Below are 16,342 nucleotides of genomic sequence, written 5' to 3' on the forward strand. Positions count from 1 at the left end.
ATATAACTGGAATACTGTTAAAAGCGGTGTTAAACCCAACTCACTCACTCACACTCTGACATGTACACTGAGATGTGAATGTCCGCTGTATTATTGCTCATGGCATGTTTCTTATCAAAGAGTTAAGTGTCATGGAATAACCAATAGTTGGGCATGTTGGTCTATGACTGACTGCTACCAAGTTCCACACTTGCCCTGTCTGTATCTCCAGCTTGCTTCATCATGATGTATGTACATGCCACTTATTAACCAGGTTGTGTCGGCGCCAGAGCCTTTGGTAAGCAATCACGTCTGTCTCGCTCCTCACAGTTGCTCCTATGTACTTCCTCATCCTTTGTTGTAGCTGCTTGTTGTGTCATGCCATCTCACGGGGAGGGGGGTCGCCAGTCGTGGACGCTGTATGTTCCAACTACTCCATCGTTGGAGATGGTGTTCTGGGCCACAGTCAGTACCACTGCTACGTTTACATAAATGCTTTTCATTTAAAGCGGCTGTTAGGAGCCTAGCTGGAACTTGGCCCAGTATAAATTAGCGTGGGATGACACACCCATGCATCAGTGGATCCAGATATTTTACCTCCCCATACAAGTATCGATCATAGTCGCACACGAAGTAAAAAATATTGATTCATACCTTAAATGTTTACTTTAATGGCTGTTACACCAAACACTAATTAGAAGTGAAATTAAGTTGTGAAAAAGTAAATATTTTAATACATTGTGCCATACTTGGCACCGCCAACTGTAAATTGTCAGTGTGCCAGGTATTTGGCCATCCTGCCTGTGAAAAAGATGGCTTACGCACCACAGATAAGAGCACATACAGTATCGTGATACTTATCAGATCGTGAATAACATATCGTGTATGTATCAGATCACGTATCACAGTTGGTGTATCGTCTGAGCCCAAGTATAAATAGATGATGATGATACCAGTTGTCATTAAGGTGATGCAGTGTTCTCTGCAGAGGTCCTTGCTTGAAATCTGGGATCGTGGGTTTAAAGCCTGGATTCGACCTCATTACGTTTCTAGGTTTGTCAGCACTATACTGGTGCTCATTGGTTTCACCAAAGACCTGCATCACTTCAGGCATTCCTCCCACCATACAACCAACACAACACGATTCTGAAATACCATTGAAACTGGCATTAAACCCAACTCATTCACTGACATATATAATCTGCCTGGTTGTACTAACACTGTATGATGTGATAAAATAAGTGTGTGTTCAAAGTGTGTACTGTGAGGTGCCATGTTCATCGGCTTTTATACAAACTCATAGATATGTTTCTGGGCTTGGCATTCCTGCTTCATTAGCTTGGTGATGTTTCATATCTCCTTAGAATTTTGTATTCAGAATATTCTGCTTTTTGGTTATATATACATATATACTCTGGACATTTTATTAATATGAATATGTAGTGCAGTGTTTATAGATGATGTAGTTATTTGCTTGCCCGACTCAAAGGGCCTTGGTGAGTCTATGTCCCTTTCCCTCACCCACCATCGCTCGGGGGCACGGGTGGCCCAGTTGCTAAGGTGCCATAATTAGTTGTGCAGAGTTGTGTCCCTTGTGCTTGTCAGAAACCTATAATTGTGGGTTCGAATCCCGGTTCGCCCCGATTATGTTTCTAGGTTTGTCTACACCATATCCATGCTCATGGGTTTCACAGAAGTGGTAAACGTCTGAGATCTGCATCACTTAAGGCTTTCCTCCCACATTAAGCTGACACATATAACTGGAATACTGTTAAAAAGTGGCCTTAAACCCAACTCACTCACTCCACCATCGTGTGTTCCACCACCATGTGATCTGGCACCACGTGATCAACCACCAGATGTTCCACCAATCCACCATCACATGTTCCACCATATGATCCACAATCACGTGATCCACCACCACAAAATCCACCAATCCATCACCACGTGATCCACCAACACATGATCCACCATCATGTGACCCCCACCATGTGATCCACCATCACGTGATCCACCACCACGTGATCCACCATCTTGTGACCCTGCACCACGCAATCCACCATCACATGACCCCCACCATGTGATCCACCACCACGTGACCCCCAACCACGTGATCACAATGTCAGACCATACCCTGGCTGCATGGATCATTAATCATTCCATCAACAACTGGTTCCCTGGCCTTGATGTATGAGGGTTGATTGATTTTTAACCCTCACAAAGGAATTCCGTAATAGTGAAATTATTTGTTGGCGACATAACGTGATATCATAGAGGTATATTCACAAAAACTTGAGTCAATTTGGTAAATAATTTCCCTGTGACTAATCAGTAAAATAAGAAGGGCTGTGACCTTTTGAAAGTGGACAAACATAGAGAATGTACCGGCTCTGTGACTTGGTTTATTGCATGTCATAATACCCAGCGTCGTGGATCATTGTGCACAATTTCAGATTCTGAATTGTCTGGTCCAGATTTTATTGTTTTCAGGCAGTTGTCATAATCAGGTCCCATGTTGCAGACTTGCCCTCAAATGAGAGTGTTGTTTACTAGAATGTAGGATGTGGGAGACAAAGTGGTGGTCATATTTTATGTTTGTGAATAATGATTCTGCACATTTGTATTTTGATGTGGTTTTCTGCTGTCAACACCATGTCCATAGTATAACAGTTTTGGTTTGTTTAAGGGCTTGTGTAGCCCAGGATGTATCGCTTGCTGTTGTGTACATCTCCTGTATTGACCATGGGGATATTTCACTGCATGCTGTTCAGCTGATGCGGGCCATGTGTTGTCAGTGATAGAAGTAGAAGATGGGGGCGTTGTATAGACATGGTGAAAATTGTCTGATATTGTTTTAATAAGAAAATAATGTTATGTCTCATTTTGAAAGAATTTAATATACAATCAGCTGATTTACATGATCTTATGTTTTCGGGTATGAAATGTGCATCTTGTTTGTCTTTTGTGACCCATCAAGACTGTGTGATTTCTCTTCTCCCTTGTAACATGTACAAAGTTGTATACATTGTGCACCTCTAGAACTGGGCACAGGTGCTGGGTCTAATCATATTGCCAATTGGACACTTTATAGACCTTTGACACTGGACACAGGTGCTGGGTCTAATCATATTGCCAATCAGGCTCTTTATAGACCTCTGACACTGGGCACAGGTGCTTGGTCTAATCATATTGCCAATTGGACTCTTTATAGACCTCTGACACTGGGCACAGGTGCTTGGTCTAATCATATTGCCAATGATACCCTTTATAGACCTCTGACATTCGGCACAGGTGTTTGGTCTAACAGTGTCTGCTCTGGCTTAAATTTTCTTGGGGTCACTTGGACCCCTTCATCATAAAATTAGGGGTCCGAAACAAAAATGGAGGGGTCCAATTTATAGCATTATAACATAACATTAACAACAGAACACAGTGGTTGTGAAAAATAAGAAATCTTTTCGCAACTGCAAAATATCAACAAACAGGCAAAGTGAGAGAAAGGTTCACATCAGGGCACATCCTGCTCTCATAACCAAGAGGTTTACATTAAGGGACAAACAATTTCTTAAAAGGGACATTTGATATTAATGAATACTATAACACAAAATTATCCATGTTAATATCTAACTTCGTATATGAAAAGGCAGTACACGGGTCAGCCATTGGTAAGGGGTCATTGTGACAGACATTTGTGAATGTTTTTACCGAGATCTACAAATGATTTGAAGTTATGGATTCAGTTAAGTTCAATGGCTGTTCTGATGCTACTGTACTGAGTATTGAGTTCATGTTGTAACTGTGACAATGATCAATGAGTCATAAAATATAATTGGCATATCGAACGTTTTTTTAGTAAGAGTATGTTCAGGATCCAGCATTTCCTTGATAAATCAAGTCAACATGTTTCAGGTGCTATAAATGTTTAAACATGTCAGTAACACCAATAACGGTCCTGGCTAAATGTGTTTTGCAATTCTTAATATGACTCACAAGATATTGAATTATAATCAGCTTGATAAGTCTGTTGTAGAATAACTAAATATTCAGAGTCCGCTAAGTAAAAACAATGCTTACATCATTGTACATTCAAGTGTTCGCATTCATTCTTTATCATATACAGTATCGCGGTATTGATAAATCTCGTAATCCACACAACCTGTCGACTGTTTACTTATGCAAATCTAAGCACGATATATTTCATCGCATGATCGAATACAGGACTCGTTGCGGTATGTCACGGCTACTTGTACACACGTTAATTTTTTTTATGACAGTTCCTGGGATGTTTTTGAAGTGGAATTACCCCTTCCTCCATTCAAAATTGATTAGAAAAAGAACCCATTTGTTCAAACGAAGTCCCTTGACCAAACCTCGGTCGTATGCAAAATTCAAAACAGGAAGTGATATACCATATAATCCACACAGCCTTACTTACTGCGGTAAGATTCACCAATGACAGGTACTTTGTTTACCGAACTCGGTAAAGAAAATCAGCATCAATCAATCCAATGAACAACAAACATTTTGTGAATCACATATTTAATAAGTTTGTAAGCGTGCCCCACTACGATCCATTATAAATTAACTACCGCGATAACATAGCTTATCATCCTACACGGTCGCTCGATTTCGCGGGTCACTGTTACCACGTTCTGAAGTATACCCTTGATGTGCCTGGCTATTTTAAGGTCAGGATATTTTCGACCAATCAGCAAGCTAAATTAATTACGACTATATCCGACTTGCTTAAGATGTGGCACCTGATTGGCTGAAGCAAAGCTACGGACCATACCGAAAATTAATACATGCAAAACCGACAATATAGATATAGGTCAAGAAACCGGTTTGGGTATTTTTGATATAAAAAGGGAGAGAATAATGAAACTGGTTTGGTTTAGCAAACGGAAGTGTTAATCAACATGCTTCGCTGTCTTGTTTGGCAACAAATACCTTTACGCAAAGACGTACGTCTTTGATTTACGATAACAGTGTCAATTCGATATGAAATTAATATAGCCCCAGTCACTGCGTCCACGAGACCCACACATGTTACGCAGGTGCGTTCAAACTTATTTTTGTGCGTCCAAGACGCAAAAACGCGCTCTTCAGCCAACACTGGTCTAATCATATTGCCAATCAGACTCTTTATAGACCTCTGACACTGGGCACAGGTTCTTGGTCTAATCATATTGCCAATTAGGCTCTTTATAGATAGAGATCTCAGGTGTACGTACATATGGTGTATAAACCTGTATTTTTTTATAAACTTTGAAACAAATCATAATAAACAGTTTTTTGTTAATTTGTGAAGGAATGCTTTTTGTTGTTAACATGATTATAACTTTTGATACAGAAGAGTTTAAAGAATTCCAAAATGTTAATGTTGGATCCTAAATCATAACGTCTAAACAGGTAACATCTGTTTTGATCATGAAAAATTTAATTGTAAATATAACTTAAATCAGAAGTGTGGTGTCATATTAAAAAACCTCCTGGATGCATATGTTGGAGGTAATGCAACTTTCAATTGTAGAACAACATAAGTTACATGTTGATAAAGTAAATAATGTATTATATCTTGTCATTGCTGTGATAACTGGGCGATCAGCTTTAGAAGAATACTCACTCATGTTGTCGCGTGTATGGTGTCCAGTAACATTAATAAGAGGGGCAAAGTCATTTCGGGTCCTGCAATTTGATGTTTAGAGTTACATTCTTTAGTCAGGCCAGCGCTAACTCATTGTTGATTCCGTCACAGATTCTTCAAAGCATGGATGGCCTTGTAGTTTAGTTGTGCTGTGCAGAGTTGTGTCCTCGGGGTATGCCAGAAACGTTTGATCATGGGTTTCAAATTTCAGATCACCCTAATGTCTTTCAGGTTTGTCAGCACCATACCTGTGGTATTTGGTTTCATCATTAAACTGACGGGTCGGTCGGGTAGCCTAGTGGTTAAAGCATTCGCTCGTCACGCCGAAGACCCGGGTTCGAATCCCGACATGGGTACAATGTGTGAAGCCCATTTCTGGTGTCCCCCACCGTGATATTGCTGGAATATTGCTAAAAGCGGCGTAAAACCAAACTCGCTCACTCACTCATTCATTAACCTGACATGTGGTGATATAACTGGAATACTGTTGAAAGAAGTGTTCAGCCAAACTCACCGAGTCACTCATAGATTAATCCTGCTATGACCCCTGGTCTGTCAGCCCTATGCCATTGCTCATGGCCATCACCGGTGTGGCAAATGTCTCCGAGAGGGTAACGTTACTGAGGTGCTATGTACGTCTGCCGACTGTGACAGATTGTAACATAACCCAACTTCCATGTGTGTCACCTCAATCAGACAACGGGTAACTTTTCTCTCACAGGTCCAGGCATCCAACAACCCCACCGTAGGAAACCTGATCGACTTGGGTGGCGCTGAACGGGCAGCCACAAGCACCTCCGATGTCAACGTCCAGATGGCTGGCATGAGTATGTAATCTTTTACTGTCTTGTTAGGTGAATGCTTTGTGTTACTTACAGCTACATGTTGTACAATGTTGTATTGCTCCTGAGTGTTAGGATATTTAACTATACGAAACAGGACATATTCCATGATTGATTAATATGTCAGACCTCATCAATACTTGATGGGCATGTATATGCTGTGCCCCAGGATACATTAATCTCTAATGCAGTGTTAGGACTGGTCTATAGCCACCTATGTTGGTTGTAAGAGGGGACCACATGGATCGTGTCGTCAGTCTCTGTGACTCGGTTGATTGCGTGTCATCGTACCCCAATGGCATGGATTGTTGCTTACGATATCATTCACTAGACTGTCTGGTCCAGACTTGATTATTTGCAGGCCGCTGTCATATAGCTGGAATATTGCTGAATGCGGCATTAAGCAACAAACAGACGGTGTGTTGCTGTTTTTCACTACACCTTTTGTAGAAAAGCTCAGTATTTTGTAGATATATAGTTCCATATTTCTAGAATTCGGAGATCCTAGTGAGCCAAATATAGCCTTTCCCTGCCAGTTTCCCAGTTCCCTGCCGTCCCTGGCCTGTCCCCCTTCTCTTAATGTAAACGATGATCCCTCCATCTTCAGACATGGGCAGTAGCAATGGTGCTCCTGCTTACAACTCTGGGGTACCCCCCACCAACACTGGAGCCCCTGCCACCAACACTGGAGCCCCTGCCACCAACACTGGAGCCCCTGCCACCAACTCCGCCGCCTTCAGCGATGACTTCGACATGTTTGCTCAGTCACGTCAGTCATTTGAAGAGAACAAACAGGCACCCAGGTAACTCTAGGCAGATCTTGTGATGAGTGCAAATGTAGATGTTGAATACTGTGACTGCCTAAGTCATAAGTTGCAATGTCTCCCATGGGGATTCTGAGGGAGAAAAGATCCTCAGCACCCAATGCTTGTTGCATGAGCCAATTAATTCAGATTTAGTGGTTTGATCGCTGACCACGTCATGTCAAAAGACATTCAAGGGTGACTCAGAGTCAGGATACCATGTCGGAGTGGGGTATCCATGATAAACTGCGCCATGGTATTGCAGTGGCCTAGCATTATAAAACTGGCAGTTGTCCGGACTAGTACACACATGCACGCTCGCAACATATATGTGCACATGGCTATGGAACTTCAATTATCTTGAAAGTGACGTTAAACCCCATTTTACCTTTCACACACTCACTCACATGAAGACACAGAGACAGACACACACACAGAGACAGACACACGCGGAGACAGACACATACGCGGAGACAGACACACACAGAGACAGACACACACGTGGAGACAGACACACACGCGGAGACAGACACATACGCGGAGACAGACACACACAGAGACAGACACACACGCGGAGACAGACACATACGCGGAGACAGACACACACAGAGACAGACACACACGCGGAGACAGACACACACACAGAGACAGACACACACGCGGAGACAGACACATACGCATGTGCTCATGCTTGCATGTGGTTATGTAAGTTCAATAGTTTTGAAAACTACGTTAAGCCCCACTTCACCTTGCACACACACGTTGCTATATAAGTGCAATAAACTTGAACGTGATGTTAAACCACATGTCACCCCCCCACATGGTTGCCTGGCCCAGGCTCCGTTGTATGACTGGAATATCATTTCCTGCATCATTATGACTGACTGTTACAGTTCTGGAGCGTACACCAACCAGCAGGAGGACCAGGCAGGAGTGGGACTCGGCCAGGCCGTCACAGCCAGGACCCAGCAGGAAATACTGGATGTAGGTGCACATGTTGAGACCCTGTCCCTGTTTGCAAACTTGTCCCTTGGAACTCCCGAATGTTATGAGAGATTTTATACTGTCCTAGTACTGATATTGCTTTGTGAAACAGAAATTAATTCGAGGAAGACTGTTTCTATTAGTGATCTTAACACTATGTCATAACTCCCAGACCCGTGAAGATCCGGGTTAGAATAGGCCTACAGCAACCCATGTTTGCCGTAAAAAGGTGACTATGCTTGTCATACGAGGCGACTAACGGGATCTGGTGGTCCCAAATGCATGGATCGATGCTCATTGAGTCGTTCACTGAATTATCTCGATTATTTGCATACCGCTGTCATATCACTGGAATATTGCTGAGTGTGGCATTTAAGAACAAACAGAGAAAAACATAACAAGACTTTTGTACAAATTATATATGAGAAGGGATGATTTTTCAATTTGTCTTCCTCCCACAAATCCACCAGCATATATAAATGTACATTTGTCAAAAAATCATTGGATTGTCTGGTCCAGACTTGATTATTTTGACACCGCCGTCATGTAGCTGGAACATTGCTGAGTGCAGCATTAAATAACAAACAGACTCAGAAGTCCTAGCACTAGGATTGTTAATGGTTTCAAGCTGTCTCTCTTGTTCATGACCTACCGTATTCGACGTAATAAGCGCCCAGGGCGCTCTCAAAATTAGAAGTAGGGGGCATTTATTAGAACATTATGTTGGTGAAAAAAAGAAGAAGATAAATTTCGTGGTTTATAGTGACAGCCTGAAATGTTTATGTACGACAGATATATTTTTCCAGAATTTAATTGTCCATAATTAAGTGTGCATATAATATAACACACGAGTGTGTATTATACGCGAATGAATAAGTCTTGTGTACATTGATCCATCGGAAGGGGTGCTAATTGGGATTGTTCACTAGCCAATATATCAGCAAATATCGCCGTGGGCGCTTATTAGAGCGGGGCGCTTATTACGTCGAATACGGTATTCTTGATTGAGGGAGTTGTTTCATGTCCACTGTTGCCTTGCACACAGGGTCAGCTGGTATGAAGCCAGAACATAGGGACGAACATATGAATGACATTTAAGATCAAAGCACTAAATGTAATTGTAAAATTATCTTTGATTAGTCAATTAGTAAATGATGTATGCCTGCTATTTGACAAACAATATTTGTCTACATACTTCTCTAACACATGCCCATCATGAAGGGCAAGGGGTTCTTGTCATATTCCTGTTAAGAATAATGATTCAGGGTGATGATGTTCAAATACTATTGTAGCACACCCGAAGGTCCCAGGACCCCCTTGATTTCAGACACTAACCTCATCCGATTTCCAGATTTCCTCATCAGATTGCCCACCTACCTGTCCTTGTCGTACAAAATGACTTCATGAAATGTTTTGGTCAGGCTCGGGGACTAGGTTGATGGCTTGCTCATAATATCAATCACTGGATTGTCTGGTCAGACTTGATATGTACAGGCTGCCATCATATAGCTGGAATATTGCTGAGTGCGACTTTGACCAGCAAATCATCAAACATCTGTTGAGCATAGACCTCTGCTACTTACTGTCTGCTTTTCCCACAGCTTCAGGACAAGGAGACTGACTACGATGAGATGGAACAGTGGCTTGCCACGCAGAAACCCCAGGTAAGGTCCTCCATACTCCGGACTTATGTATACACTTTAGTTCCACAGGCCACTGGATTGGCCAGGATCTACTTGGGGACGGGTGAAATAACGAGTTGATATAGTTTTCCCACCACTTTGGCATGTCTTGTCCTGTGACTCGGCATGAAGGAAGCGGTGGCAGATCAAGCTACCATAGCAGCTGCCGCTCCAACTGACCCCACATCAGCAGCTGGAGGTTCTCCTGCTATGTTAGAACATGTTAGAACAGCAGACACACTAAGATGCTGGCATCAATATAGGGGACATCAGTTGAAGATTGTGGGGCAGAGTAGGCCCCTAGTACCCTATGCTTGTTAGAACAGCAGGCTCACGAACATCCTGGTTTCAATGTAGGGAACCTCAGTCAGGGATTGTGCAGTAGGTTCCCTAAGTCTGGGATTGTGGAGTAGAGTAGGCCCTTAGTACCCTATGCTTGTTAGAACAGCACGCACACGAACATACTGGCTTCAATATAGGGGACATCGGTTGGAGATTGTGCAGTAGAGTAGGCCCTTAGTACCCTATGCTTGTAAGAACAGCTGGCACACGAACATACTGGTTTCAATATAGGGGACATCGGTTGGAGATTGTGCAGTAGAGTAGGCCCTTAGTACCCTATGCTTGTAAGAACAGCAGGCACACGAACATACTGGCTTCAATATAGGGAACATCGGTTGGAGATTGTGGGGCAGAGTAGGCCCTTAGTACCCTATGCTTGTAAGAACAGATGGCACACGAACATACTGGTTTCAATATAGGGGACATCGGTTGGAGATTGTGGGGCAGAGTAGGCCCTTAGTACCCTATGCTTGTAAGAACAGCAGGCACACGAACATACTGGCTTCAATATAGGGAACATCGGTTGGAGATTGGGGGGCAGAGTAGGCCCTTAGTACCCTATGCTTGTTACATGTGTTAGAACAGTAAACTTAAACGAAATCAGTGGATTGTACTTTGAAGGCATTATCACGCCTCTGTTGTTGCAGTTATTCTGATTAACTATGCATTTTCTTATGTATAGTACTCACTTGTGTAGTATAACACACTAGTCCTGCCTAAAATTGATTTCATAGGACTAATCCCGCTTTTATACTTTCCCACTGAGACACCATGCAGCAGTTTCACATGGGTACCCCGAACTGATGCATAGATTCATCATGTACAGGTCAAACTGTTCACCTGATATTTTGTGTTTCAGGGCGCGGGAGGGGTGACAGACCCAGTTTCCAGTTCAGGTAAGATTGGACAATCTGTTTTAATAGTCCGCTAGTTTATCTTAGCTCATGTTCATGTATATTCTAATGAAAGAATGTGTATATTAATAGACATATTAACCTCTTGTCTCATGTTGGTCCAAATACAGTGGAATCTGTCCAAATCAAAGTCTGGCAAATTTGGATTTCGGTGAAATCCAGACTTTTTCTCCGGTCCTCTCAGTTCCTTTATAAATTATCATTACTCAAACTGACCTACAACTCTCTAATTGGGACTTTAATTACGGTCCCAACGACCAATTTACTACTGAAAAGAACCTGTCTAAATGGGATGGAATAGACCGAACTGGACCGTAAGGTTCTCTGACTTTGAAGTAAGCTCAGTCGTTGACAGCAGAAATAACGATGCTAATCCTGCATATAATCCTGTTGATCTTAACACTTTGTTATCCGCTTAGTTAATTGGAATTCACTCACCTGTTAATGAGATACTCGGCTTAATTAGATTAAATCATGAGCGTGTCAATAAATAACGGTAACAGCTTGTAGTTATTAATCACAATGGCTGATAGAGCGGCAAAGAAAAAGCGTATCAAACTTACACAGGCAAAGAAAGTGTCTCTGATATTCTTTAACGTAGTGAGGACTATGAGCAGCAGTTCGCCATTTGGCCTCAATGAATGGTCCCTTGATGGTGAACCAATGACTTTCACCTCAAAACAATGACTGAGGACACGATTTTGAAAAACAATCTTCGTTCTCAATGACTTTTTCAAGGAGAGAATGTTTAAATGTGTATTTAATGTGATCTCATGTCAATATTTCATGTACAGTGAATGTGTACACAAATAAAGATGAATGATCGTTGCTTTTCGCTTTGTCTCTTGTCAAATTTTTGTTGTACCGGTATTCTGAGTAATCTGGACCTCGCTTTAAACCTGACTTTTTCACCGGTCCCAACCGAGTCCGAATTGGACAGATTCCACTGTAGATAAATTAATTTTGTATATTTTACCTCCAATGCATGCAGTTGTGCTTTTGTCTATTTCTGATAAATGCTTCTTTAATTTCCCAAATCGCACATTAAACAACATCCTAACTTAACAATTGTTCACATTTGTATATATATTTTATTTAGTGACAAAACTAGCATCAACAATATTTAAAGAAAACTATTTTTTATCTGGACTTTCGTTTGATACCATACTAATAATAAACTGTTGATTTATCTGTTAGTATTTGCAAATCCATTCCCTTGAATATCCATTATCGTTCTAATATCTGACTTTGTTTCTATGCAGACGACAGAGAGTATCCTGGGTTGAGCCCTGGTACAATATTTGTCAATGTTTCGCTTAGTCTTATTTCTTTCTTACAAAGCTGGTATATACTTTCACTGACCTTTCTTTCACTTCTAACCTGTGTTTGGTTAGACAACTGCTCTACAATATTTTGTTCATTTTTTTTAAAAAAAGGTGCATTTTATTTTCTAGATATCTCTGGATAACCTTTCACGAATTTCACAATTCAAATTTCCTGCTACATTGTAACACACTGCAAAATATGCAGTGATAGTGTGCTTCACAAACATAGCAACATATAACATATGGTATAGAAGTTTCCAGATGTTACTCCTTGGTGTGTTGCTGGTGTGGGGACATATTAACATCATTGCTAACCATTGGGTGAGATACTCGGTTCTCAACTAAAGGCTGTAGGCTCCATGTCAACGTTCTGTCAGTGTCTACAGATATTCTTGGTGTCATTTTATAGTTGTTAAGGTGACACAATTTTTATGTTTTTATATATAATTATTGGATCAGTTTTTGAAGTCAGTTATCTCCCTTTGATTTATACTTTTGTGAATTATCTCCCTTAGAGAACTTTCACAGATTTTTAGTCATATTTTATGACAGTCCAGCCAAGTTGTTGGGTAATAAGCTATTTCTTCAGAAGGATTTCTGTGTCATGTTTGTTTTGTTTATGGTTAAAAACAACTGCAAAATGTCAAGATCCATCCTTATGCTTCGTTGTAAAGAATGATTCAGCTGTTAATTAATGAATAGCTTAAACAATCTGGACAATAAATAGGCTATATTCTGCCTATAGTTTTATATAAGCATCAAATGGCATTTATCTGATTTTTGTCCAGCAGTGTCAAACATACGAGATAGTGTGACGTACATAGGTATTAGAGCATATAGGTCCCTAGTATCTCATGCTTGTCGTGAGAGCTGACTACTGAGGATGGCGTGGTTATAAATTGTGATTTGGATTCTGTTTCTCAAAGCGATCTTAGCTAAGATGATTATAACTCCCATAGTTCAACATTGACTTGTGACAGTCCTAGGGCTAAGATCGCTTTGTGGAAAGTGCCCCAGGATGGTTGGGTCACATGCCTTGACAGAGTGCCTGGTTGATGCTCCATTATTTACTTAAGAAATAAAGGACGACCACGAGTCGTTTATTTGTTATATGAGATATCAACATTATGTACAGACTCTTAAGGATGATGATAAAATATTTACCCATATTTAAATAATGATGACTCCCTCAATAGAATCCGACTTTGTCAATGTCGAACAAGTCCATTTTATGAACGTGTGGGTATTTCCTGCATATTCTCACAATCCTCACATGGCTTTTGGATGCGATCGTTTGGCCATCGCATTTATCTGTGTTGCGAAGCTACATCTATGGGGGACAATTAGGCACTTCCCTCTCAAAAAATAACTTTGTCCACTATACAATGTCATCAAGTTGCGAGCGCATGTTCCAATCTCCAGAAATGACGTCATGATAGAACAAATTTTTATCGTAAAATCCTCATTGTTGTTTATGATTTATCACATAGCTAGCTTACATAGATCGTTAGGATATGGCTCCAGTATTGTTGACTGGTGTAATTAAAGCAACAAAACCCTTTCCATATCCAATAGAAATCTCTGCATAAAGCAGAGTCGATTGTTTGATTCCTACAATATCATGAGCATGTGTTTATGAATCACTATCAAATAGTGATGATACTAGATGTTTGTGAAAAGGTGAGCGTATCCTACTCCAACGGAGGCTCCCGTCACATCACCCACTCACGCACTGAACAGATTTAGATGTTATGAACCAGAGGTCCGTTTCCCAAAGCTATCGTAGTGCTGAGATGTTAGTAACATCCATGCTTTAACATAGACTTACGGCTGTCGGTGCGCTTTGTTAAATTTGTGGAATGGGGCCAAGGGTAGCCTGAAATAAGCATTCCCATGTTTGACCCCAATAGAAAATTAGATTGTCATACAAAAATGTGCATTATCTGAGAAGGGAGGCATTTTGAAAATTATTCAGAGCATCTGTGGACATTAACTGTTGACATTTGTGAAGCCTGGGAAACAGCTCAATGTAAATGGTGTCATCAAGTAAAGAAAAGACATAGATATTTGCTTTATCTGGGCACAATAATATAATGTGAGGAAGGCAGGGAATTAATTTATTGTCAGTGATTATGACCCTATTGTCACCCTTCTCTATAAGACCTTGCTGAGAGTGACGTAGAGGCTGGTGTCGAGTTTGCCCACCACTTTGGCATGTCTTGTCCTGTGACTCGGCATGAAGGAAACGGTGGCAGGTCAAGCTACCATAGCAGCTGCCACTCCGACTGACCCCACATCAGCAGCTGGAGGTTGTCCTGCTATATTAGAACATGTTAAAACAGCAGACACACTAAGATGCTGGCATCAATATAGGGGACATTACTTAGGGATTGTGGGGGCGGGCAGAGTAGGCACCCTATGCATGTTAGAACAGGAGCAGACACACTAACATCCTGGCTTCAGTATAGGGGACCTCAGGGATTGTAGAGCTGAGGGCCCCGAATAACCTGTATCCCGTGTTCTGGGTTTTCGGATGCTTAAAAAACATTCATAGTTTTCTCTCTAATCACATGAACAACTGTAAAACAACTCATTGACCTAGGTAAGACAACTTTCTCTTAAAAACAAGCCATCACCTGAGTATCTACGATGTCTGTGTGATGCTACACCCTCCGTTATTGCACAAGTAATCGTGATAAACATCTGAAAACATATGTCTGAAAACGTATGATCCGACGATAGGTCACTGTTACACACTTGGAGCAGCACACAAACAAATACAAGGTAGAATTCACCTGAAACAGCATTTCGTGAAAAAATGTTTAAAAAAAAATCTACTCATTGGTATAAGAATACTCAACAGACTAGATCCATGGGAGTAGAAATGTATAGAATACCCAAAGAGATATCAATACCCAATGTGAATGATAACTTGTAAGTAAATACTCAACAGCTAATTTAGTTATCTGGAGTCCTGGCGTGCGACCTTAGCCTTTAGGTGATCGTAACTTCCATACCTTAACATAGACTTATGATAGTCGTAGCACTAAGGTTGTTTTGTACCACGGCGCCCAGATTTCCAGCTATTTCCACATGCCCCTGCTCATGTGTGCTGTTAAGTAGAACACGTACCATGCACTGCTTATACATATATGATATCTAGTGCTTATTTTGCTGTACTAACAGAGGGTACGTTCTTTGATCTTGTACAATAATACTGATCTGATAGGTGACTAGATATTTATCAGAAAGGTGACTAGATACTGATCAGAAAGGTGACTAGATACGGATCAGAAAGGTTACTAGATACTGCTCTAATAGGTGACTAGATACTTCTCTAATAGTTGACTAGATACTGATCAGAAAGGTGACTGTCTTAATAGACCATGTGTAGGACTGTTGCAGAAGTTTGAGGTTCGAATTGATCAGTTGGTAATCTCTTTCCTGACATTTGAAGGCAAGAAAGGTTGGGCATAATAGCTTATAGGTGGTATGTTATCAGATGCATAAGTTGGCACTGTTCCATAAGGTGATTTTGAGTGCTTCGACTATAAGCCTATGTTAAAGAATGGGTGTTATCTTCATGTTAGCACTAAGATCCTTTGAGGTGAGCTCTAAGATCATTTTGAGGGATGGGGCCTTGAGGTTAGCGCTAAGATCGTTTTGAGGGACAGGGTGTTGAGGTTAGCACTGAGATCCTTTGAGGATAGTGCTAAGATCGTTTTGAGGGATGGGACCTTGAGGTTAGCGCTAACATCGTTTTTAGGGATAGGGCCTTGAGGTTAGCACTCAGATCATTTTAAGGGACAGGGCCTTGAGGTTAG

General features: G+C 41.2%; 1 protein-coding gene across 5 annotated transcripts in view; it reads left to right on the forward strand.

The window, feature by feature from the left end:
• Nucleotides 1-16,342, forward strand: part of LOC124129607 (target of Myb protein 1-like) — a 63,787-nt gene that overhangs the window by 39,897 nt on the left and 7,548 nt on the right. For 2 of the 5 annotated variants that reach the window (XM_046493084.2, XM_046493240.2), the window contains 7 exons: nucleotides 254-277; nucleotides 6,348-6,453; nucleotides 7,076-7,271; nucleotides 8,165-8,255; nucleotides 9,857-9,919; nucleotides 11,139-11,175; nucleotides 12,456-12,485. In XM_046493084.2, coding sequence (XP_046349040.1) covers nucleotides 254-277; nucleotides 6,348-6,453; nucleotides 7,076-7,271; nucleotides 8,165-8,255; nucleotides 9,857-9,919; nucleotides 11,139-11,175; nucleotides 12,456-12,485 — 547 coding nt within the window. The remainder of the gene's footprint in view (nucleotides 1-253; nucleotides 278-6,347; nucleotides 6,454-7,075; nucleotides 7,272-8,164; nucleotides 8,256-9,856; nucleotides 9,920-11,138; nucleotides 11,176-12,455; nucleotides 12,486-16,342) is intronic. The other 3 variants (XM_046493188.2, XM_046493125.2, XM_046493299.2) reach the window with 3 other exon arrangements.

This window comes from Haliotis rufescens, unplaced genomic scaffold, assembly GCF_023055435.1.
Source record: "Haliotis rufescens isolate VD_foot unplaced genomic scaffold, xgHalRufe1.0.p SCAF_20, whole genome shotgun sequence".
In the NCBI taxonomy this organism is placed as follows: Eukaryota; Metazoa; Mollusca; class Gastropoda; order Lepetellida; family Haliotidae; genus Haliotis; species Haliotis rufescens.